General features: G+C 57.7%; 2 protein-coding genes across 6 annotated transcripts; both read right to left on the bottom strand.

Moving 5' to 3' along the window:
* Positions 1 to 316: 316 nt before the first annotated feature.
* TMC4 (transmembrane channel like 4) lies at positions 317 to 10084 on the bottom strand. Of its 4 annotated transcripts, XM_055551636.1 has the most exons (15): positions 9843 to 9993; positions 8213 to 8426; positions 6327 to 6472; positions 5809 to 6041; positions 5599 to 5720; positions 3897 to 4044; positions 3238 to 3405; positions 2822 to 2985; positions 2451 to 2571; positions 2086 to 2183; positions 1627 to 1810; positions 1113 to 1243; positions 854 to 1009; positions 537 to 615; positions 317 to 454 (listed from the first exon to the last, which is right to left on the bottom strand). In XM_055551636.1, exons 1-15 carry the CDS (start codon positions 9919 to 9921, stop codon positions 386 to 388), a joined length of 2112 nt encoding a protein of 703 aa, XP_055407611.1. In that variant the 5' UTR covers positions 9922 to 9993; the 3' UTR covers positions 317 to 385. The 4 variants fall into 4 exon arrangements, with proteins under 4 accessions (XP_055407611.1, XP_055407612.1, XP_055407614.1 ...); XM_055551637.1 differs by lacking the exon at positions 1113 to 1243 and having other exon boundaries at positions 9843 to 10084; XM_055551639.1 differs by lacking the exons at positions 854 to 1009; positions 1113 to 1243 and having other exon boundaries at positions 9843 to 10084.
* Positions 10085 to 10188: 104 nt separating this feature from the next.
* MBOAT7 (membrane bound O-acyltransferase domain containing 7) lies at positions 10189 to 24570 on the bottom strand. Of its 2 annotated transcripts, XM_055551645.1 has the most exons (9): positions 24191 to 24570; positions 23613 to 23666; positions 23410 to 23488; positions 23176 to 23305; positions 22533 to 22659; positions 20314 to 20473; positions 18003 to 18363; positions 15812 to 15988; positions 10189 to 11199 (listed from the first exon to the last, which is right to left on the bottom strand). In XM_055551645.1, the coding sequence occupies exons 3-9, from the start codon at positions 23483 to 23485 to the stop codon at positions 10812 to 10814; spliced, it is 1419 nt and encodes a 472-aa protein (XP_055407620.1). In that variant the 5' UTR covers positions 23486 to 23488; positions 23613 to 23666; positions 24191 to 24570; the 3' UTR covers positions 10189 to 10811. The 2 variants fall into 2 exon arrangements, with proteins under 2 accessions (XP_055407620.1, XP_055407618.1); XM_055551643.1 differs by lacking the exon at positions 23613 to 23666 and having other exon boundaries at positions 24191 to 24569.
* Between the last annotated feature and the right edge of the window lie 192 nt (positions 24571 to 24762).

The following is a 24762-nucleotide window of genomic DNA, read 5'->3' as shown; positions in this document are numbered from 1 at the left end:
AAGACTCTGACTCAATCATGTGTCCCCGCCCTGAGGCTCCTGAACGCAGCCGCTGATTGGCTGGCGCGGTTTCTCTCGCGGAAGAGTCCGCCATGCTCTCAGACCCACACATTTGATTGGTTTATGTCCCGCTGAAGGCCAGAGATTAAAAAGCACTCAGCGGCCTCCGCTGTGTTTATTGATACAGTACTATATTTATTGATACAGTACTAGAAAGAGGTTCACTGGAGTGTCGGGGGGCTCAGTAGGGAATCCCAGGGCTGGAAAAGAGCGGAGTCTTCTCCAGTTCGCTCATTTCCCAAATGATGTTGACGAAGCTCAAAAAGGATCTGGGAGCAGGTCTGGGGCTGGAAGTGGGACGTCACCCCAACCCAGGCTGGAGAGTTCAAAGAGTTCTGTCGGCCGAGCTCAGCGCCACAGCACGCTGTGCCAGGAAGACTTTATTCTGCGCCTCCTGAGGGAAGGGTAAAGAGAGGGGGAGGTGAGACAAATCTTATACTCTGCAGGACCCTTCCCAGGGGCCAGGCCTGGCTCACCGTCTGTATTTGGCGTTGGAGTTCAGAGATGAGGCGTCCATATGAGTTAGCCAGGGCCACGGTATACGCCATCAGGATGCTAGAGGAGATAAAATGGAACCCACTCCCCAAACGTTCTCAGAATATCTTCCACGTAGGGCTTTTTAGAAACCAGGAGTCTGGACCTCCTCCTTCAGACTCAAGGAGTCGAAGCATCCCAGCCCCTTCTTTCCCTCAGACCCAAGAGTTTGGGCCCCAACCCCCTTCTCTCTCAGAAGCAGGCCCCGGGACCCCAGGTCAGACATTCAAACTCAGACCCAGGAGTCTAGCGCCCTCACCTGGAGATCAGCAGAAGGGGCACAGCAAAAGCCTGGGTACCCAGAAAGAAGAGAACATTCTGGGCCGTCTGAGGCAGTTCGCGGATAGACGTGGGGATCACCACCCAGATGGACGACTGACCCCGGAATGGACCACACGGCTTGGAAGGTGGGATCCTGGAGTCAGAGACAGGCAGAGCTCAAGGATGGCTCAAAGTCAGAACCCTGGACAGAGGAGGGTGGCAGGTGGGAGAGAGAGGCCAGTACCTCTCACACTTACAGGAAGATGCTATAAAGCACAGGAACGGCGGAGATGGCCAGACCCAAGAGAAGGACCAAGGGGAAAAAGAAATTCACAGTGGAGGCTCGAAAGGTGCGGGAGGCCGGGGAGCAGGTGGAGAAGAGGGTGATCTGGCAGGAGGGGATGAGGGAATATGAGACACAGGAATCTGAGCCCCAGACTCTCCTCCACCATCCAGGAGCCCTAATCCCTGGCCCCCTCTCCTCATTCAGGAGCCAGGAACCCTAGTTCTTTTCCACCATCAGACACAAGAGTCCGGGTCCCCTACTTCCCTCAGACCTAACAATTGGGATGCTCTGGACCCTTCCTCCCACATCCAGGGGTCTGTCCTCCAGACCTGTCCTCTATCAGGATCTCGTAGTCCGGGACCCCGGCATCCTCCCCCACCAGGATTCGGGAGTCACATCCTAAAGTACTCTCTTCTCCCAGAATCCAGAAACCCAAGCCCCAGTACCTCCCCGCCTCAGACCCAAGGCTGCTCCCCACCGCTCACCTTCTTCAAGTAGAAAAGCAACAGGAACTTCACCGTGTTGAGCAAAGGTAGTAAAGGGCAGAAAAAACTCCCCACCCAGACCACCGTCTGTGCGTAGATGAGCCCCAGCACTTCGTCAGGCACCTGGAACTCCTGGGTCCTCGCAAAACGGCCCAGCGCCCCGGGACAGAGGCCGCAGAGCAGCCTGAGGGGCAGGATGAGACCGGCAGAATCTGTGGCGGGCCGGCCACGGGTTTCCCCGCTTTCACCGTCCCGCCCACCAATCGGAAGGGAGCCTATCTGGAGGCGGGGCGAAACTTCCCAGGCCCGGCGGGAGTGTGCGTCTAGGGGGCGGGGCTTGAGTGGAGTTAATAATCTTGGCTGTAGGGACCCGACTACCAGACCCGTGGAGGTGGGCAGTCTGCATGGTCGGCGGGCCTAGGGCAGGGGCGGGGCCACAGCAAGGGGAGGGATTCTCACTTCCGAGGGAACTGGTAGAGCAGGATGACTGCCAGGCCGGTTAGCAGATCAAATAGTAGGAGTTTGTACATCTCCTGTCCCATGCGGGTCTCCCAGCACTGAGGGAGGAAGAACAGGTCAGAAGGACCTCAGGACCCTGTAGACCCAAACAGCTGAGTCTCCAAATTGCCAGAATATGAGACTCTATCAATACTTTATCTGGGGTGGGGGGGCGGGGGTCTTTCTTCTTTTTAAAAATCCATACCCCTGTCCTCATGGGGAAGGTATTCTAGCACCACAAGCTCCTCTTTCCTCCCAAACCAAGAATCTGGAACCCACTGGGCTCTTCCTTTCCTTCAAGGACCCAGGAGTCCCCGCATCCTCACCGGAAGTGCTTTGTAATTATAGCCACAGGTTTTGCACTCCTCAGGCACCGCCCCGCAAGTGATTTCATTCCAGAGAGAGAAGAGCAGGACTAGCAGGGAGACCAGGCGGAGAGACACTGTCCTGGCAAGTGGAAAAGAGAAAAAGGGCATCAATACTGATGGAGCGCCCACCACGTGCCCGGATTCTCCTGTGTGGAGCGTGCTCACAGTTCTCCCCACTTCACAGATGAAGAAAACTGGCGCTCAGTGACAGGAGGAGTCGGTATCTGAATCCAGATCCCACCGGATCCCATATCTTGACGATGTCAGTCTCTTATTTGGTAGAACCAATGTCCCTCGGCCAGACCCAGCCCACGCCAGGAGTCCAGAACCTGAGTAGGATAAAAACGATCTGGCGACTCCTGGTGTAGCCCTCCAGGGGTGCAATGAGCTTGAACACAGGTGGCAGCACGAAGTTGACCATGGAGATGAAGATGGACGGAAGGTAATCCACCACGAGCTTCAGTACTGGCGTCCGCTGGATAAGAGGCTTGTCCTAGGAGGGAGGGTGGACCAAGAGAAGAGGCTCTGCAGTCCTGCAGGGGCCATGCCTACCATTATCTTCCCCAAGCCTCTTCTTCCTTCAGCACCCTGAAAGTCCACGGTCCAATCATAACCACCACCACCACCACCACACACACAGACCCCAATCCTTCCTCTCTGAGATTCCAAGAATCACAGGCTTCAGTCTCCTCCACCCTTGGGAAGGTAGGTTCCAGGGTCTTTCCTCCCCCAGGGCCCTCTGCACCTGCAGGTCCACAGTGGCCCCGGTAGCCCAGTAGATGCCGTAGAAGGCTGCCCCCAGGAGCGCCAGCACCACCAGGTTGAGCAGCAGGCGCACCGACCACAGCCTGGCTTGTTGGCCCAGGGTCCGCACCGCAGCCTTGCGCCGCACTCTCGCTTCCTCCAGCTCCACCTAAGGCCGGAAGAGACGTCCACTTGTGTTCCGTTGCCCAGGTCCAGCCTGCGGTCCACGCTCAACGGGAACTGATGCTGCATCGGCTCCCTAAGAACATCTATAGCCCTGTCCCCGCCCATCCAAGACCCTCCAGATTGACAATTCAAAACTGACTCCGCCCTTTCAAGGCCCCGCCCAACACATCAAGCTCCTCCTAGGGCCCACCCAGCACTCCTGCCTGGCCTTTGGAGTTTCGGTTCTACTCTGCCAAGCCTTTTCTGGCCACGCCCTGCTCTTAACTGTGAACTGAGCTAGCTTTTTCCTGTACCCTTGACGTCAGGCATACCTGTAGTGGCCTTCAGCCCTTTTCCCTCAAGGCCCGCCTCCTAAGAAGAAAGCTCCGCCCAGCATCTCTCTGGAGGCCCCATCCCTGGCCCAGGCCCCGCCCATTCTGTCAACCCCGCCCCGTCGGGTGCCCCCTGCTCATAGGGCCCCGCCACTAAGCGCACCTGCAAGTCATATAGGATCAGGCGCTGGCGGAGTCTCACGTGGACCTCCCCGCTGAGTCCAAAGTCCCAGGCGGAGAACACGCGGTGGCTGTAGCGGGTCAGGGCCTCTGACTCAGCCAACAACGTCTGCTTCAGCCCAGACACCGAGCTAAGAGAGGGGAGAACCGGGAGATGGAGCGTAGGCAAGACATCCGTGAGCAGGGGGACACCCCTCCCGTCTTATGGGGCAAATAGGGAAAATGAACTCTGAGACACAGGGCATTTGGAGAGCTGCTACCTGATGGAGACACATCCAGTCATTGATGCCAAAGACTAAAGAAGAGATTCAGAAACAGACCTGGAGGACAGACCCCCGAAGGGAGAGACAAAAACCTAAGAGATAAGACCGGCTCTCTCGACAGAAGGAAACAGAGGCCCTGGAGAGAGAGATTCAAAGGGGAGACTGAGACCCCAAAGTGGCAGAGAGTCCAAGAAAGGGAGACAAAGACTCAAGAAGAGGGGAAAGTTGGGTTCCAAGGAGAGACCCAGAGGAAGGAGGGAGCAGGTAGAGAGACTGGAGAGAGGGGGACAAAGACCTAGGGAGGGGATAGAAAACCCGAGAAAAGGACTAAAACAGAAAACGGTACAAAAAGGCTCCACATCCACCTTCACCACCCCTGGTGCCAGCCCCCATCACCCCGCAAGTGCACCCACCTGCCCTCCTTGCTTACACCTGTGCCCTCTCGCCCGGCCCCCACATATGCAAATGCATACTCAATATTCCCTCATAATCTACTGATCCAAAACTGCACCCTGGATATTCCCCGCCCAAAGCCTGCTCTTTCTACAGCCCTCCCCATCTCAAATGGCAAACACCTACAGTCATTCTTTTCTTGTTTGCTTTGAAGTCATTCGTTATTATTTTGTTTAATTTTTGGCTGTACCCTGCGGCATTCAGGACCTTAGTTCCCTGACCAGGGGTTGAACCTGCGCCCCCTGCAGTGGAAGGCAGAGTCTTAACCACTGGATGGCCAGGGAAGTCCCAACACTGGAGTCGTTCTTAACTTCTATCATTCACCACATCCCTCTTCTAATTATTAGGGAATCTTGCGGGCTTTAGCCTCAACATATATAGAGTCTCCCTTTATATAAAGAACAAAATGGGCCAAAAGCAAGCTATAGTGTTAATACAAACGACGGTGGTTGGGGGCTGGGCAACCTCAACCATGATCACCCTCTAATATGCCATACAATCCACTCATTATGGTCTATTGCTTATTACTTGTCTCTCCTGTTAAAATGTCAGCTCCACCGGGACCAACCAGACTCTGTTGGGTTTTTTTTTTCTGGCTCTGTTTTGCCAAATGCCTAGAACAATGGTTGACACATAGTATCTGCTCAGTTAATATCTATCCCTGAGTGAATGAATCACCCCTGTTTATTTCCTATTCAGCCACTCTCCCCTCCAGAAAAGATGCAATTAATTTCCTTGTTTGTTTAATATCTTTCCCTCCCCACTAGACTAAGTCACAGGAGGGAGACATCTCCTGTCTATCCTCGGCCTGGAGCCAGTCATGAAGCATTTTAAAAATCCGATTGCAATTGAAGCAGAGAAAAAGGGACCCCGCAGCAGAGCGAGACTCAGGCCTATGGAGGAGGGCGCTCCTCCCACCGCTCCTCCCCGCCACGGTCCAGGGGGTCTGGGTACAGGGCTGTCACTGACCGGTGAAGGATGAGCAGCAGGTAGAGGAGGCCAATGGCAAAGGCGGCACACAGGTAGGTGATGGCCAGGTGTGAGCGGGGCGGGTAGAACCCGTAGAAGAGAGGAGACCATTCTAGAAAACCCTGCGGAAGGAAAGGCAGGACAAGGGGGTTCAGGGAGCGGGGCCACCAGGGTCAGGGTTCCCTGAGGATCCCGGGACCCAGCACACACCTCTCCAGAGAGCAGGTTGAAGAGCTCGGTGGAGAAGGTAACCAGGCCGTGGGAGCCGGGGTTGTAGGAGCCGCAGGGTGAGGAGGCGTTCGGGGCAGGGGGGCCCGGGGGAGTCCCCTCCAACCAGGTGGGCAGCAGAACCATGCAGGCCGTGAGCACCGAGGCCAGCACGTTGAGAAGCAGCAGGAAACGCAGCAGGGAGAAGTAGGACTCGGTGCCGGCGCCAAACTGTCCTGCAGGGGGCAGCAGAGAGGCCGCGGGCTCCGCTCTCAGTCCGGTCCCGGCCCGCCTCCCTCCGACCCGGGGGTCCAGACCCCACGCCTCCTCCCCAGACCGGGGGTCCAGATCCCACACCTCCCCCCCAGACCCGGGGGTCCAGCCCCGCCTCCCTCCCACCCGGGGGTCCAGACCCCACACCTCCTCCCCAGACCCGGGGGTCCAGACCCCAGCCCCTCTTCCCTCAGGCCAGGGAGTCCAGTTCTGCCCCAAGTCGCCAGCCCAAACCCCATCCCCCGTACCCCCGATCCTCTTCAGCGTCCACGCCCAGGGCTGCAGGGAGCGCAGACCTTCCCGCACCTTCTCCTTGGACCTCCGAATCAGCCGAGTCCATTGGGCCCCTGTGGACCCCGCGCCCTGGGCCACTCGGTCCCTGGCAAGCCTCTGTCTGTGGGGGAAACAGAGTCAGAGACAGAAAAGTAGCTGCCTGGCCGCCCCGCATGGAGACCACCAACAGGTGGAGGCAACCCAGCCTCTGGGCGAGGAAGCAGGCTTCTGGGTGTCCCTAACGGGGTGCTCCGTAGCACTAAAAAGCAGCACACCTAACGCTAAGCATACGACAGGAAACACAGACTACAGGGGTCGATTCACAGAGAGACCCAGAGCAAGCTCGGTGTTCAGGGGTGCGCACACAGATGGCGAGGCTGTGAAGAAAAGCGAGGAGGCGATCCTCTGCAGAAGTCTGGGAAGGAGATGGGTGGGGCCCCAGGTGGAAATTATCTGGATACTTGCTTTGGGAAAACTAAGTCTCTGCATGATGTCTCATGCACTTTTCTGTCGGCAAATATCATCATAAAGTTAAAAAAAAAAAAGCAGGTGTGATATTGTGACTTATAATAAGAAACATATTTCATAGTGTATGATATCCCATGTGGAATCTAAAAAAATTGACCTGAGAGTTCCCTGGCAGTCCAGTGGTTAGGACTCTGTGCTCTCACTGCTGAGGGCGGAGGTTCAATCCCCGGTTGGGGAACTAAAAATCCCACAAGCTGCACGGAACAGTCAAAAAAGGAAATGAAATGAAGTGAAATAAAAAAACTGAACTCAGAAGAGAGTAGGATGGTTGTAATCGGGAGGTAGAGTAGGTAAATGCTGATGTTGGTCAAAGAGTACAAGCTTCCAGTTAAAAGATTAATGAATTCTGGGAATTTAATGTAGAGCTCCATGATCATAGCTCATAATGCTGCACTGTATACTTTTGCCAACAGAGTAAGTGTTCTCACCACAAAAAACCAAACAGTAATTATGTGACACGGTGGAGGTGTTAGCTAGCACGACTGTGGTAATCATTTTGCAACATATAAGTGTATGTGTAACACTGTACACCTTACACTTATAAGGTGCTATCTGTCAATTGTATCGAAATAAAGCAGGGGGCGGGGAGGACTTCCCTGGAGGTCCAGTGGTTAAGATAAGATAAAATAAAAAGAATTATATTACTTGGTCTTCGTCCTGTTAGCACAGGGTTCCTAAAGCCTAGAATTTCCTAAGTGGTGAGAGTGATAAAGGTGTCTTTTTTATGTGAATGAGGTTGTATCTCCAGGTAGATAGTGTTACAGTTGAGTTGTGTTGTTGGACACCCAGGTGGAGTCAGAGCATTGTCTGGCATGAGGGAACCTCCCCACACCTCAGGACTGGTGTCCAGATTATATAAGGAGCAAGGGTCAGTGTCAAGGGTCACCTGAGGAGCACCCAGGGCCATTCTCGGAAGGGCCTCTGGCTTACTTTTACTGCTGTGCCATATGCATAGTAACTGTTGAACAAGAGACTCAGCTTTCACTGCATCCTGCAAATTATGTAGCAGGACAGTGGAAAGAAAGATGTGACAGAATGGTAGGAGGCAGAGACCGACATAAAGCTCAGAGAGAGAAAAACAGTGAACAACAGATTTCAGACAGAGGCAGTCAGGCTTGGAGGGAGAAAAGACAGAAGACACGGAAGCTGGGGGAGAGAGAGCACAGGAATCCTGCAGACGGGACTCCTTGGAGCCTGAGAAGCACCAACACTAACGGGAGGCAAGGAAACCCAGAGGGGCGGCTGGGAGAGGGGCAGCGACAGACGGGCAGCCAGAGAAGGGGGTGGAGCGGCCAGCTGGCGGGGAGGAGGCCAGGCCTGGCGGGGGCCTCACCTGTGTGCCCGCCTGGCCGGCATGGGCCACGGCAGTTCCCGGGAGGCGCCGGGCTCCGGCTGCTCCTGATGTGCGGCATCTGCGGAGGTCTGCATGCTCCTCCATGCCTCCTCGTCCTCAGTCTCCTCAGACCCCCAAGGCAGCACCCCAGGGCCTCGGTACCGAAGGGTGGCAGCGCTGGGCAGCTCATTCAGCACAGAGGACAGTGACGGGCCTGGGCAGGGACAGGGTGCTGGGTGGGTCTGGGGTCCAGGCCCAGAAGTGCAGACTGCCGCCCCTCCTATGTCAGATGGGGAGTCCAGGTCCCCAGCCCCTCCCTCCTCAGACCCGGGGTCCAGGCCCCTGCCTCCCACCTCAGACCTGGGGGTCCAGGCCCGGAAGTGCAGACACTTGCCCCTCCTCCGTCAGACCCAGGGGTCCAGGCCCCAAGCCCCTCCTCCCCCCTCAGACCCGGGGGTCCAGACCCCCTGCCTTCCCCCTCAGACTCGGGGGTCCAGACCCCCTGCCTTCCCCTTCAGACTCGGGGGTCCAGGCCCCACGCCTCCCCCGTCAGACCCAGGGGCCCAAGCCCCCCAACTCCCCCCTCAGACCCGGGGATCCAAGCCCCATGCCCCTCCTCCCTCCTCAGACCCGGGGGTCCAGGCCCCACACTTCCCACCTCAGACCCGGGGGTCCAGGCCTCACGCCTCCCCCTCAGACCCGGGGGTCCAGGCCCCACGCCCCTCCTCCCTCCTCAGACCCGGGGGTCCAGGCCCCCCGCCTCCCCCCTCAGACCCGGGGGTCCAGACCCCCAGCCCCTCCTCCCTCCTCAGACCCGGGGATCCAGGCCCCACGCCCCTCCTCCTCAGACCTGGCGTCCAGGCTCCACGCCTCCCCCCTCAGACCCGGGGGTCCAGGCCCCACAGCCCTCTTCCTCAGACCCAGGGGTCCAGGCCCCCCACCTCCCCCCTCAGACCCAGGGGTCCAGGCCCCATGCCCCTCCTCCTCAGACCCGGGGGTCTAGGCCCCACGCCCCTCCTCCCTCCTCAGACCGGGGGTCCAGGCCCCATGCCCCTCCTCTTCAGACCCGGGGGTCCAGGCCCCCAGCCCCTCCTCCCTCCTCAGACCCGGGGGTCCAGGTCCCCAGCCCCTCCTCCCTCCTCAGACCCGGGGGTCCAGGCCCCCCACCTCCCCCCTCAGACCTGGGGGTCCAGGCCCCACGCCCCTCCTCCTCAGACCCGGGGGTCCAGGCCCCCAGCCCCTCCTCCCTCCTCAGACCCGGGGGTCCAGGCCCCCGGCCCCTCCTCCTCAGACCTGGGAGTTTGGACCCCCAGCCCCAGACACCGCCCCTCCCCGCCCTCCGCCCTCCGCGCACCCAAGCGTGGCCGCTCCCACCTCAGGCTGAGGGGTGGGCTCCGGACTTCCTTCCCCTCTAATTCGGTTCGTGACTCTGGCCCCTGCCAGCCCTCAGACACGCGCGGACACTCCCGCCTCTAGCGCTCTCCGCCTCAGGCTCTGGGTCTGCACATTCCTTCCGGGAGCTCGAAGTCCCGGCCCCTGGGTCCCCTCTGCCCGGGGCCCCCGTTCTCCGCCTCCCCCAGGCCGTCTGCCCGCCAGGCGGACCGGACCCGGCCTTCTCCAGGCCCCCGACCTGTTCTGGCCGCCCGGGGTGCCGGCCGCCCCTCCACGGAGCTCCAGGCCTCCGGGTCCCACTGCGGGTGCTCCTCCATGGCCCGGCCGCCGACCCGTTTCCGTCTCCAGGGCCCCCGAGCGGGGACCGCCCCGGGCGAGGGCGGGGCCTGAGGCGGGCGCGCACCTGGCCGCCAGGTGGCTCGGAGGCAGTGCCCGCTCCTTCCCGTAAACTTCAGGGCCGCTGCTCCGGGAGCCTCCTAGGAGGCGAGGTCCACAGAGCCCCGGGCGGTGACACCTCGCGGCGGGATGCTGGAGGTATGCGGTCCCCCCACCCTTGCTGACCGTCCACAGATATCCCACAGAGTCTCCGTGTGACACTTTATTGGGAGAGATTTACACATTCTGAGCCTGTTTCAGGCCCGAGGATGACAGGAGGCTACAGGAGCGCGGGGACCCTTGGCTGGCTCAGATGAAACCCACGAAGGCCAGGACGTCTGCACCGCGGCTTCTCCCTTCCAAGAGGGTCACCCTCCGAGCAGGTCTACCGAGAGGACGTGGAGCGAAAGCGGCCAGAAAGCGCCCACTTCCCCCAACCCAACTCCCGGACCCACCCTGAGGCTCCGACCCCCACACCGTGCAGCCAAAGCAAGGCCAGCTGCCCAAGAAGCCCTGTGGCCCACCGGCCCCGGTGTGGCGGGAGACAGATCTCTGAACAGCAGGCCCAGGCAGGGACAATGGAGATTCTCTCTGGGTATTTATCTTGATTTTTACGGGAGGGAAAACTGATCATCAGGACGCGGGTGGTGGTAGCCAGGGAAGCAGGTGCGCCCACGCCTTGGTCTGTCAGGGCAGAGAGCCCAGGAATCCTCTCCAGGCCCCGGGCCAAATTCCGGCCTCTTCTTGGAAAGGGCAGCGAGAGCCTGGTTCACGGGATTCCCAGGCCAAAGCGAGGGGGCCGATCAACCGGCAGAGGGTGTGTGGCGAGGGCTCACTCCTCCCGGAGCTTTCCCGAGGCCGGGCTGGGGGCCGGGGCCCCAGACTTCCGCCGCCCAGGGCCGCCCCGGCCCAGGGCCAGCCCCAGACCCAGGGCTGCCAAGGCCAGGACGTGGACGCAGAAGTATACCGAGGCCCAGTAGCGGAGGGTGTCCCGCAGCGAAAGCAGCACGAAGCCCATGGACATGTAATCGTAGGCCCGCATCTTCAGAAACCAGTGCACCCAGTCCCAGGCCTTCTGGCCCCCGGGACCCAGCCGCCACCGAAGGGCCGACTCCAGCTGGCGCTCGGCTGCCAGGCACAGCGGGATGGTGAGGAAGCTCAGGTAGTAACCAGGGTGCAGGCCGTGCCAGTAGGCGCTCAGCAGCATGGTCCATGCACTCCTGCGGGGGGCCGGGAATCAGGGTTTGGGGTGCAGACCCCGGCCTCCCCCCTCAGACCCGGGGGTCCAGGCCCCCAGCCCCTCCCCCCTCAGACCCGGGGGTCCAGCCCCCCGGCCCCTCCCCTCCCTCAGACCCGGGGGTCAAGGCCCCCCGGCCCCTCCTCCCTCAGACCCGGGGGTCCAGGCCCCCAGCCCCTCCTCCCTCAGACCCGGGGATCCAGGCCCCACACCTTCTCCCCCCTCAGACCCAGGGATCCAGCCCCCCGGCCCCTCCCCCTTCAGACCCAGGGGTCCAGGCCCCCAGCCCCTCCCCCCTCAGACCCGGGGGTCCAGGCCCCCAGCCCCTCCTCCCTCAGACCTGGGGGTCCAGGCCCCCAGCCCCTCCTCCCTCAGACCCCGGGGTCTGGACTCCCATCCCCTTCTCCCTCAGACCCAGGAGTCTCTACTGTCTTCTCAGCAACCCCCTCCCAACACTCTCCCCTCAGGACCTAGGAGTCAAATCCCTGCACTTCCTCTCTAAGGATTTGAGGATCTAGGACTATAATTCCTGATCCACGAAGACTGAGACATCTCCAGCCATGGTCCCTTCTTATTGATTCCAAAAACGCTAGCCCTTGAAGACCCACAGATTCAGGCTCCGACCCCCACTTCCACCGGGTGCCCACAAATCACAGCAGGCTCTGCCAAGGACTGTGTCTGAGTTCCTGCCCATGGGCACCAAGGTTTGCCTCTGGCACGTCAGGGTGCTTAAAGTACAAATATGACCCTGATGCTGGGAAAGATTGAAGGCAGAAGGGGGCGGCAGAGGACGAGATGGTTGGATGCCATCACCGACTCGACGGACACGGGTTTGAGCAAACTCCAAGAGACAGTGAAGGACAGAGAAGCCTGGCGTGCCGCAGTCCGTGGGATGACAAAGAATCGGATGCGACTTCAACACAAAAATCCCAACGATGAGAATGACACTGACCGCTGTGTGGGGGTAGGTGGGGGAGGGCGCAATGTCCATAAAAAGGCTAAATCTCCCTGTTGTTGACAGGGCAGATGTTTTCCTCCTTCTCTTTCCTTAGGCCATTTCCTTGAAAAAAAAAAATCTACTGTTTGAGCATCTTTCCTTTGTCCTTTGGATGCAGATATCAATCTCTGAAAAGGTGAAAGAGGCCTCTAGAAATTGTTACTGTCCAGGAATGTTTTCCTTGAGGGCCTGGGAGCCATCTCCTGGAAGCAGAGATGTGGTGGGAGATAGAGCCTGTCTCCCTGCAGCGGTGGGGCTTTATCCCACTGGTGACAGAGATAGGAGGTTTGTTGATAAGGACCCTTAACTAGCACAGCTGGCAAACCGATTGCCAGGTGAGCTTCAGATGGACCCGAAAGCAGGCACGTGCTGTGTGTCTCTTGAGAACATGCTATGTGAAGGGCTGTACGTGGCAGTGGATAGTCAAAAAAGAGAGGTTTCTAGACAACTAGTAAGGACCATGGGCTTCCCTGTAGCTCAGACACTAAATAATCTGCCTGCAATGTGAGAGACCTGGGTTCGATCCCTGGGTTGGGAAGATGCCCCAAAGGGAATGGCTACCCACTCCAGTATTCTTGAGGCTTCCCTGCTGGCTCAGTCGGTAAAGAAATGCAAGAGACCTGGGTTCAATTCCTGGGTAGGGAAGATCCCCCTGGAGAAGGGAATTGGCAACCCACTCCGGTATTCTTGCCTAGAGAATTCCATGGCCAGACCATGGGTTTGCAAAGAGTCAGACACGACTGAGCGACGAACACTTTCCCTTTCAATAAGGACCTATGTATAGCACAGGGAACTCTACTCAAGCTTTGTAATGACCTGTGTGGGAAAAGAAACTGAAAAAGAATGGATACGTGTATACATATATAACTGATTCACTCTGCTGTACACCTGAAAGGAACACAACTCTACTCCAACTTAAAAAATAAAAATAAAATGGATGAACTTTTTTTTTTTATAAAAAGGGTAAGATTTCTTTCCATCTTGGTAATTCTCAGCAGGAGGTTACTTGTGCTGTGCCTTGAAATCTGGTTTAATGCCCACTCAGGACCCAAACTGTTTCCTTTCTCTTACCTCTGGTGGAGAGACGATGCTCTGGGCTGCCAGAACTGACAGGAACTTACAGGAGGATGCACATGAGCGTGAGCCCAGCATCTCCAACTCAGCGTGTGCACAGCCCAGCTCTTGGCCCCTTCCTCAGCTACTCTCTCCCTGTTTCGAGGCTCCCGCCCTCCCCCATGCAGCGAACACTCTCCAGAGAATCTTCTAGCCTCTCTTGAACCCACTCCAATCCGGCTTTCACTTCACCTTGCAAGGATGCAGGGGAATTCCTCCCACCATGCCCCTCCTCCCCCCCACCCCCAGGGTCACACTTGCCCTTGTCCCTGGAGCTCCCGGCAGGGGCAGACACAGTCTCCCTCCTGCCCCTCCTCCTTGACACCCTTGCTTGTCTGAAGGGAACTAACCTAACGCTTTGCTGATCGTCCTCCTCTCTCACTGGCTGTGTCTGCACTGGCCCCTCCTCCCAGCCCCCAGTCTACACCACGGTTCCGGTTCCTCAATGTTGGCGCTACAGACATCTGGGGCTGGGTCATTCTTCAGGATGGGTGGGGGTGGGCTGTCCTGTGCCTGCCTTTAGGCCTCTGCCTACTAGACTCCATTAGGATACAGCATCTCCAGACTTGCCAGATAACCCCTGGGGGCGCAGCACAACTGCCCACCCCCCACACCCCCAGTGAGAGAGTCCTGGGCCTTCCCTGGTGATTCTGATGGTAAAGAATTCACCTGCTGTGCAGAAGACCCGGGTTCAATTCCTGGGTTGGGAAGATGCCCTGGAGAAGGGAATGGCAACCCACTCTAGTAGTCTTGCCTGGAGAATCCCATGGACAGAGGAGCCTGCCGGGCTTCAGTCCATGGGGTCGCAAAGAGTCAGACAGCACTGAGTGACTCAGACATTGAAAATCCCTGGTCTAAATGTATGTCCACTCTGTGCTTTGACCTGAGACGCAGCCCCAGAGCTTTAAGCACCATCTACAGCTGCCGATGCTCACGGGTCCACTTCTTACACCAACCTTTCAGTAATAAGCCAGAATCGCATAACTCAGTGCCTATCCAATAACCCTGGCTAGAAATCTAACTGTCACCTCAAAGTCAGTGAGACTAAACCCAAGTCTGGCTTCCTTGGCTTGCCCGCTTCTGAAACTTCCTCCTGTGCAGACTTCCTCTCCTTCATCACCCATGCCCACCACCTGGGCACCCCGCTGCATTTCCTCTCATGCCCCCCATGCACGTGGGGGCCGAGCCCTGACCTCACCTCTCCAGTGCATCTACTTTTGGCCACCGGTCCCTACTCTAGGACAGCATCAGTGTCCACTGGGCCAGTGCCTGCCTCATCTCCTGCTCCCCTCCCCGCCTTTATTCCATGCCCCATACAAGGTCAGAGCGCATCTTTAAATCGAAACTAGACAGCACATCCAGGTAGGTCTAGCTCCAGAGGTGCCATGATTAACCGCTTCATTACGAGGACATGTTACGGTGTATCCTGACCTCACCTGGTGGCGAGGGGAAGAGGGAGGGATACTTGGCAGGTGGCCTGACCTCTCTGAGCCTAGATCTCCTCAAGATTTCCTACTTCCTAAATTTGTCAAGATCTAAATGTGTCAGTTTATCTTATCTTTACAGAAAGTCTCCACTCAGGAATTACCAGGTGAGTGAAGGATAATGAAAGCCGCTCAGGGCTCACATTAAGTGCATTTAACACTTTATCTCACTTATTTCTCAGGGCAACCTATGACACAGGTTAACGGCATTACCCCCATTGAAGAGCTGGGGACACTGGGTCGTGGCGAGGGACAAACTGGGAGTTTCGGGTTAACATATACACACTATATACAATAGATAACCAACCAGGACTTAATGTATTGGTTACTGTATAGGGAATTCTACTCAGTACTCTGTAATAACTTATAAGGGAAAATAATCTGAAAAAAAAAAAAAAAATGGATAGGGAACTCCCTGGCAGTCCAGTGGTTAGGACTCTGCCCTTTCACTGCTGGGGTGGGTTCAGATCCTGGTTGGGGAACTAAGATTCTGCAGGTTGCAAAGCATAGTGGGAAAAAGCAAAAAATAAAAAATTTAAAAATATATATATAACTAAATCACTTTGCTGTACATCTGAAATGAATACAACATTGTAAATCAACTATACTTCAATTTAAAAAAAAACTAGAAAAAGAAAAGCATGTAGGGGAATTTTTTGAGAGAAAAAAAAAAAAGTTGAGGGAACAGAGCTCAACCAACTGCTTAACGTTTCTTAGATATTGGCAGGGTCATGATTCCAGAAGGTATAGTCATCGAATCCATAGGACTTAGTACACTGCGCCTGTGCCACGCGGCCGGCTTTACAGAAGTAGAAACGGAGGCCCGGAGAAAGAGGAACGAGCTTACCCCGGTAACGCAATCCGAGCCGCAGCCAGAGGCTCAAGAAACTACAGCTCCCATGACCCTCAGGGGCGGAGGCCCGCTTGGGGGAGCCGCAGGGCGCCTCCGGGGCAGCTGGGAGATGTAGTTGCATGCCGTCCTCCGCGACAGGTGGGCTCACCTGAGCACGTAGGAGCGGGCGGGAGAGCTCTTGTAGATGTACTGCGCCAGCCACCACTGCACCGTCATGTTCCAGTACCGCATGCCCTCCCGCACTGTCACGCAGAAGTCTGTGTTGTAGCAGTCGATGTTGCGGATGGTCTCATAGTCGTACTCCAGGGAAGCCGCCATCTCCGGACTGGGGGGGTGGAGGACGAGGGTGGGGGACAGACATGCAGCTCAGCCAGGCCCCCTCCCGACGCTGGCTCCTGTCCCAGCCCCGGATGCTAAGGAGGGGAGTCTGACCAGGCAACAGCTCCCTGGCTGTCGCATTTGCTAGGGCAACAAGGGAGGGGAGCCCAGAGGGTGCATTTGGGGGCGGGGGGAGGGGACGTGCACAGTTCCACAGAAATAGGATTCTCTTTCTCTTGGGAAGGGAACCTGCAACAGCCAGGAAAAGTCTGCAAGGGTTACGGTTACTAAGCTGTGAGTCCTTAGCAACCTGACCTGCCAATGGTCTCAGATGCTGGGGTAAGGCGGTTCCTTAGCAACCAAGCTCAGCATATCCAGAGAAGCCTCCAAAAGTCCTTTCTACGTTCCTCAAACCCTTCCCTGACTGGGGAAACAGCAGCCCTAACAACGAGGTGGTCCGTGGTTGCTAGGGAGATGTTCTAGGCCTGCCTGCCACCTAGATGGTCTCTGTTGCTAGGGAAAGGGCATTTCTTAGCGACAAGCCTAGGATGTTTAAAAAAAGGGTCCTGAAAAGGCGTTTGCTGGCTATCAGTCCGTATGACTGTTCTAGAAGGATCAGCTCCAGCAATACAGAGGTTCCTGGGTCACCGGTGCCAACGCTCCCAGCAGAAGGGGATTATCACTGACCTGCCTGAACCACTGGCTGCTTCTGATAACAGAAGCACGGCTTCCATTAAGAGCAGGGCCCAGAAGGTTTAGAAAAGCTTTCAGCTCCTGCCTGACGTCTTCTGGGGGATACCCTCTAGCAATTGGAGGCCTGCCTTTGGTTACTCTGGCAGAAGGAAGAAATGTTGCGTGGGGGGCGCCACTTCCCTCACAACGGAATGGCTGCTGTGACTACGAGGGGATGGCCCAACCCTAGTAAGGAGTCGTTCAAAATTTACACCAGCCCCAGCCTGAAGGCCAGACGACAGCTGCAGGGAACCGAGGGAGGGCCCACTCCTGATTGCCAGGGGGCCACTTCCCCAGCAACACAGGAGTAACGTATCCTTAGCAACAAGGGAGTCCCTAGTTACTAGACCTGTGATCTGCCTTGTGATGAAGGAACTAGGGGAGTAGCTTTGCCAGGTACAAGCTTAATCCATAGTTACTGGGGCTTCTGGTGGTTACTAAGAATGGTGTCCCCCCGTCGACAGCATGGTGGAGAATGCCATTTCTGGGACTTCCCAGGCGGGTAAGGATCTGCCTGCCAATGCAGGGGGCTGACTAGGGTTCCATTGCTGGTCTGGGAAGACCCCAGACGCCCTGGAGCAGCTGAGGCTGTGGGCAACAGCTCCTGAGCCTGCACTCCCCAACAAGAGAAGCCACCAGAAGGAGAAGCTTGCCCCCCGCCCCCACCCCCCGCCGCCCAGACGAAGAGTAGCCCCCGCTCACCCCAACCAGAGAAAGCCTGTGCTCAGCAGCCAAAAATAAATAAAGAGAATGCTATTTAAAACAGAGGCCGTTATGTGGTGACATCTCACGGGGAGGGTCTGCTTGCTCCCAGCAAAGAAGGGGGCAGTTTAGGGGATGCCGTTTCCATAGCAACAAAGGCAGGAAGGGGTAGTTCTGTTGCTAGGGAATGGTTTCCCTAGCAACAAGGGGCTGCTCCTCAGTGCCCAGGGACAGCATCCTGAGCAACCAGCAACAACCGGGTTACTGGGGTGACACTTTCATGGCAACAGACGGGCAGCATGGGGGTTGCTAGAATACACCTTCCTTTTCCTAGCAACAGAGAGCAATTCATACCCCAGGGGGTGACAAGCACACAACAGGGGGCGATCCATACGTTTTAGGAGTTTTCCTAGGACAGGGGAGGGCAGGCTGTGGTGGTCAAGAGTGACACTCTGCTGACAACAGGTGGGAGACCAGCCCCCCCTCCTCCCCGCGCTGCTCCCCACTCTCCTCCCTGCTAGGGGCAGGGCCAGCCCGCGGTGATGGGGCTGACTGGGTCTTGGGACACCTCCCTCCCGCCGCCTGACCTGCTGGGGGGTGGGCATTGGAGGGTGGGGCCGCCCCCGGCCCGGGCTTTGGCGGCCACGGGGTAGGCCCCGAAGCCAGCGGCAATGCAGCCGCACTCGGCGGCAATCCAGGCCACGTAGAAGCGCATGCGGAAGGCGAAGAAGACGGGGATCATGTAGAACAGGCGGGCGGGCAGCGGGCGGGCGTAGAAGGCGTCCTCGCGCACGGCCTCCAGCGGGAAGAGGTGTGATGAGAGCAGGAAGAGCAGGCCGAAGAGCGGGGCCGGCCAGGCACGGCGCAACAGGGGCCGCAGGCTGGGCACGGCCCCCGGGAAGGGCTGCTCCAGCCAGTCCAGGTACGTGCGGTAGCGGAAGAACGGCCCTGTGGCGGGAGGGCGGGCCGCGGTCAGACGCTGGTGCACGTGGGGTCCGCGGGCAGAGCGCCGGTCTCGGGGCCGGGGAGATGGGCCAGGAACCGGGGAACCAGGGGGACCAGGGAGAGAGGAGGACGGAGAGCAAGGGAAAGTGGACAAAGGGGGAGACAGGGGACTTGGCAGGAAAGAGGAACAGACACTTAGGGAGCAGACAGAGGATTCTGAGAACCAGGGGGTCCTGGCACACTTGATGGAGACAGACAGACCACATTTGGAGGGAGGCGGGCAGGGGGGCCCGGGGGTCAGGAACAGGGAGCGCAGCAGCGCATCCCTTGAGGAAGACAGGGGCCTGAGAAGACATCAGAGGGTTGCAGGGGCAAGGCCCTGGGCGGGATCTGACCAGGGCTTTGGGTTTGGCTTTATATATATATATATATATATATATATATATATATATATATCTTTTTTTTTTTTTTTTGGATAACGTGTGGTTTATCCACTCAATGGAATACTACATAGCCATGAACACAAACCAGGTACACGTCCATGCAGCAAAAGTCTTGCATACCATTGAGCAAATAAGCCAGTACAAAAGAATACGTACTGTATTTGATTCTATTCACATAATGTCCCAAAACAGACAACACTAACCTATGCTCTTAGAAGTCCAGAGAGTGGTTACCCTCGGGAGACAGCAACTAGAAGGGAGCAGGAGAGACTAGTGGTGTGTTGGGAAGATTATTTGATGGGGTGCTGACTGCATGCACGTTTCCCATTTGTGTAAGACCACCAACTTGTTTGTATATGTTGTGCATGCATGCGTGCGCACTCAGTCACATCTGACTCTCTGCGAACCCATGGACTCTATCCCGCCAGGCTCCTCTGTCCGTGGGATTTCCCAGGCAAGAATACTGGAGTGGGTAGCCCTTTCAATCTCCAAGGACTCTGGGTTTTTTTTTCCTCAGTGCTAGGGTAACCACTGTAGGCTCCCCCACCAGGGCAGGGCTAGATTATTATTTTGCTTTTTCAGGAGACCCCTCAGCCACTGAGCAGGGAGGGGCTGCAGAGGGACAGTGACAGAAAACAGGGGACTGCTGCACTTTATATAAAATGATGGCTTGGCATAGGGAGGGAGCAGAAGGCTTTAACAGAAGTGTTGAAAGTCTCACACGTCACAGAGGACCACATGCTATATGATTCCATCAGGGTAGGCAAACACAGAGAGAAAGTCAGTGCTTTCAGGGAATGGAGGCAGCTGGAGGTTTGGGAGACAATGGTAAAGGATGCAGGGGTTCTTTCTGAGGTAGAGAGACTCAAACCCAGCAACCTGGGTGTGGTTGTGAGCGGGCGAATATGGTAATCACAGCTCAATACACTTGTTAAGGACTTCCCTGGTGGCTCAGACCGTAAAGCGTCAGTCTACAACGCGGGAGACCTGGGTTCGATCCCTGGGTTGGGAAGATCCCCTGGAGAAGGAAATGGCAATCCACTCCAGTACTATTGCCTGGAAAATCCCATGGACAGAGGAGCCTGGTAGGCGACAGTCCATGGGTTCGCAAAGAGTTGGACACGACTGTGCGACTTCCCTAATACAGTTGTTACAGAAGTCAAAACCTTCTACAAGGTCAACAGTAATGAAAAATATGTTCTGAAACTAAAAGTCGGATCATACGCTGTGAATCCTTGTGGCCTGGGCGGCAGACACATTAGGGTGACATCGATCTTTCTCCTTAATCTCCCGTGTGCTCCCAGTAAGTTACAAAGAATCACTGAGGCACAGAACAATCTGTGTCTACTCTGGAGGGGCCCTGGGGCCAGCGGGAGAGGGAGACATGGACTGGGGCTCAGAGGCTCATACTCAGAGCAGCAGAGGCTGGAATGGGGGGTGGGGGTGGGGCAGGAACACAGAACAGACAGCAGAGTCCAGGCAGAGGCAGGCCTGGGGTGGACACACTCACCTGTCATGATTCCCACGTAGCAGTAGCTGTAGCTGAGGGTCTCCATCAGAGAGGGCACGTCCGGCAGCAACCCCAAGGGGGGCCCCTTGCTGAAGCCCGAGGCCATTTCCTTCCTCTGGGCCACGTGCAGGTCCTGAACTTCACTGGCCAGACTCACCAGCTGGGAGGAAGGGGCAAGCGGGAGGACAGCTCAGACCCTGGCCTCCTCACACCCACCTCCCGTTCATGACCGCCCTGGGAGGCCAAGGGCCGGGGGGTCCTGTGGGGCTGGGTGCCGAGGCGCTGCTCCTTGGGCAGCTCTGAGCATCTAACCACGAGTAAGGGCTCCCTCCTGGGGCCCTCTGTCTTTTTTTCTTCTAAGTTCCATCTTTCCGTGTTCCCCCGCAGTTCATGGCTTTAGGTACCACCCATGCTGTACCCTGGTGGGACTTCTTCAAGCCCCAAGCTTGTCCATCAAGCTGCCTCTAGGGAATTCCCTGGTGGTCCAGAGGTTAGGGCTTGGTGCTTTCACTACCGGGGCCCGGGTTTGATGATGCTTGGTTGGCAAACTAAGATCCCACAGGCCACGTGGCATGGCCAAAATAAATTAAAAAAAAAAGAAAAAGCAGCTGCCTCTTCTCATTAATACATGGATGGATGACTTCCGGGCCCCTCGAATTTAACACATCCCAAGTGGAAAACGGTTTTAGCTATTTCTCGAAGCGGGTGTTCATCTGGTCTCTTCCCCCTTGCCAGTCCATGGGATTCTCCAGGCCAGAATACTGGAGTGGGTAGCCTTTCCCTTCCCCAGGGGATCTTCCCAACCCAGGGATTGAACCAAGGTCTCCCACATTGCAGGCGGATTCTTTACCAGCTGAGCCACCAGGGAAGCCCCATCAAATGCCATCAGCATCCGATGAGCTGCTTAGACTGGAAACCTTCCTTGCTCCCCAGGTTGAGTCCCTGAAGTCTCTGGGCCTGTCCCTTTCACTTTGCGTCCACCACTGGGCTGAGTATGTTTACCCTGGCCCCCCAGCCTGCTCTCTACCCTTCTGCACACAGACCCCAGGCTGGCCCGACACCCACAGGTCTGTGTCTTCCAGCTTCAGCCAGGCTTCAGTTGGCAGATGGCTGAGGCAGGCAGGAGTGAACCTTGGGTTTGTATTCCCGTGTTTTTATTCCCTTTATTGATAAGACCGCCTGGGGCCTGGCTGTGACCCTTGACCAACCTTCTCGAATCTACCCAAGTCCTTTTCCTTCTGGGCTCCCCTCCTCTCGTCCCCTTGGGCCCAGGACCCTTTCTCATCCAGCCCTGGTCGAGGTAAACATCAACACAATGCGCCCCAGGTTCTCCTACGTGCCAGGCCTCCTGGTGGGGCCCTGATTAGCTGCCCCAGGCCTGCCTCAAGCCTTCAGTTTGTCGGTTGGACTTAGATAAAGGAGTCCCACGTCAGCTCACCTTACCCTTCCTGCTGCAGTTCTCTTAGCATCTGGAGGAAGTATTTTTAAACCTGTAAACCTGGTCACAGGTTTTCAGAAAAACCTCTTGTAGTGGCTCTTGGGCCCCCACAGGAAGAAGTCAGAACTCTGCACTGGGGCCAGCCAGGCCCCGCACGGCTTGGCCCGCACTGCGGTCTCCCCTTGAGGGACAGTCCATGTGGCTAGCACACAGCTGGCGGCACGCGGCCGGCCCCCTTCCAAGCCCACTGCTCCCTGCGTCCCAAGAGGCTCTGGTTTCCTCCAACTCCTAACCCACTCCTGCCCACCCTTCAGCTCCCGCCCAGGAACACGGGATGCCGGGACAGCCCTGCCCGCCACTGCCGCCTGACCCTTCCGTTCCCTGAGAGGTAGCACACAGGAGCAATGCGCGACCTTTTCTTCTGTGGCAGGGCCTGTTTTCTCCCATCTTCCCAGGTCGTGGGAAGCCAGACAGGGTGTCCTGCTTTTGTGCCCTCAGCTCAGTGCTCTCTGCCCAAAGCTGGGTTTTGTTTTGTTTTTTCTCTTTTGCAACGTGGCTTGCTACAAAGATGCACTTTAGCCCAGCCATCCACTGACACCCACAGTTATATAGCTTTGGGAACTTTTTTACCCCAGGGAAGAGCTGAGAGGTGAAGTCCTGCCCTCAGCAGAGTGAGTGGGAGAGACCGACCCACCTCCTCTGCCTCCCCAGGGAGGAGAAGGTAAAGCTGGGCTAGTTCCCGGGCACCCAGGGAGGGCTGGGGGTGTGGGGGGAGCCTGACCTTCAGTGTCAGCAGCAGTTGGACGGCGTTGGTGAAGGGCGTGGGAGTGGGCAGGCCCAGCAGGCTGAGCGCGCGGAAGAAAAGCAGGTAGGAGAAGGTCCAGGCGAGGGCCAGGGCGTGGCAGGAGCTGAGACAAGACAGGAGGCCTGTCGCGCTGGGTGCGGGAGGTCTTGCCTCTCTCTCCCCTGGATTCCAGCTGCAGATCCCACCCCCCACCGCCCACCTTCAGAGATAGGGGAGGGGGGTGTACAGAATGAACATGACCGAAAGAGCTGCACAAAAACGCACAGCAACAGAGAACAAGGAGGAGATGAAGAGAGACGCTGCAGGGGGAAGACCCTTCATGCCTCCACTTGTTTCTGAGAGGGAGGGAGAGAGGCGAGGGAGAGAGAGAGAACACCAGGGCCCTCCTCTCTCCTGAATCCATCACATGGACGTCAAGGGTCAGGACAAACACACAGGGACCAGACCCAGAAAAAGGCAGGAGAGGAGGAGAAACAGACCAGACACATGACACAGAGAATCTCGAGGGGCACAAGAGACATCCAGAGACTGAGGCAGAAACAGAGAAAGACCTCAAGAGGAAAGAGGTTGCATCTTCCACCGGCTCCGTGCTCCCCCCCTCCTCCCACCAAATCCTCACCAGGGCTGGGCCTGAATGAGCGCCCAGGTCCCAAGGATGGTGACCAGAGAATGCAAAGTGTGGGGGCCACAGGTGAACAAGGTGAGCCCCAGGCCCACGGCTGCCGCCCCCCATCTCTTCAGCCCAGGTCCTGCGGGGAGAAGGCACAGGATCAGCGTAGAACTTTCCAGGGGGTACCCCGTTATGCCCGCCCCCCCCCCCCTTATTTTCCGCTGAGGAGGGAACCTGACTCACCAGCTTTCTTAAAGAGGAAGCCGATGGGGATGGAGATAAGAAGAACCACTAGATAAGTCCATTCTTCGGGCGACATGTTCTAGGGTAAGGGCAGACGTTCACAGTGAGAACCCAGGAGTCCGGCCGCCAGACCCTCCTCCTTAGAGGATTTAGGAATCTGCCCCCGTCCGAATCCCCAGTTGTCAAAGATCAAGGAGTCCTACCGTCAGCTCCTCTCCTCTGAGAACACAGGAATCCCGACCTCCAGGCCCTTCCTCCTTTGAGGATAGAGGAAGTCACCCCCAGGACCTCTCTTGAGAATCCAGGCCCCCAGATCTCTTCTCCTTTGAGAACCCAGGAATCCAAACCTGCCGACCCCTCCTCCGTAAACGATCAAGCAACACCCAGCCCCTCTCTTCTTATCCCCTAGCCCTCCCCCACCTGCCGCCTCCGAAAACACTGCTCTCCAAACCCCTGCCGTTCTTCGAGGGGGCCTTAGAGGAGTCCAGGTCTCCAGCCTCCACCTCTCTCCGAGCTCGGGTTCCTTCTCCTGTCTGAAGCCAGAGAGCCGGCCCGCTCCCCAGTCCCAGCCCGAGTCCCGGGGCGCGCACCAAGCATGGCTCATATCCGCTTTGGGCAAAGCCACAGGCGGTTACGCCACCCGGGAGCTCGACCATCCCACCCCGGAGCTCGGCCTCGCTCCCGGTGCCGCCCCCGCACCCCAACAGTCCGCCGATCCGCAGCGACCCCACACTGTTCAGACCCCTCCCGGTCTCCTGGGCGCCTCCACACCCCAGCCCACCTGGGCCCGTGGTTCTGCGCCGCCCGCAGGGCAGGAGGCGGCCGAGCAGTCCTGGCCCGCTGGCTACCGTGGGTCCGGCCACGCCTACCCCGCCCAGCACGCCCCCGCACCCCCCAGCCTCTTTAGCGGGGGCCTGCAGAGCTGCACGGTCCGGGGTCGTGCGCGCAGCGCCCAGTGGTGTCCGGGCTGGGCGGGCAAGGAGCGCGGACGCGGCGCAGAAACCACGACCCGGCGGCGGTACCCGGGCTCGGATCTACCAGGCTGCGAGCACGCAAAGGGCGGGGCTTCGGCTCGGAAAGGGGTGGGGCCAGAAGCTTCGGGCTCCGAAGGCGCCGCGGGACCCGGGAAATAGGCGGGGCCTGGAGCTAAGCTTTCAGAGGGAGGCGGGGCCTCCGCTCCAGGTTCTTTCGGCCAGAATCCGGGGTGGTTTGGAGGCGGGGCCACAAGCTTCGGATTTTTTCGGAGGTGGTCGAGTAAGTTCGGTTGTGGGCGGGGCCAAGGGCTTCGGCCGGATGTGGGCGGGGCCACAGCCTCGGCTCCCTTCGGAGGTAGTCGGAAAGAAGCGACCTTGG

Source organism: Bubalus kerabau, chromosome 17, assembly GCF_029407905.1.
Source record: "Bubalus kerabau isolate K-KA32 ecotype Philippines breed swamp buffalo chromosome 17, PCC_UOA_SB_1v2, whole genome shotgun sequence".
Classification (NCBI taxonomy): domain Eukaryota; kingdom Metazoa; phylum Chordata; class Mammalia; order Artiodactyla; family Bovidae; genus Bubalus; species Bubalus kerabau.
The sequence above is the reverse complement of the archived record's forward strand: the minus strand, read 5'-3'. Positions and strand labels throughout refer to the sequence as shown.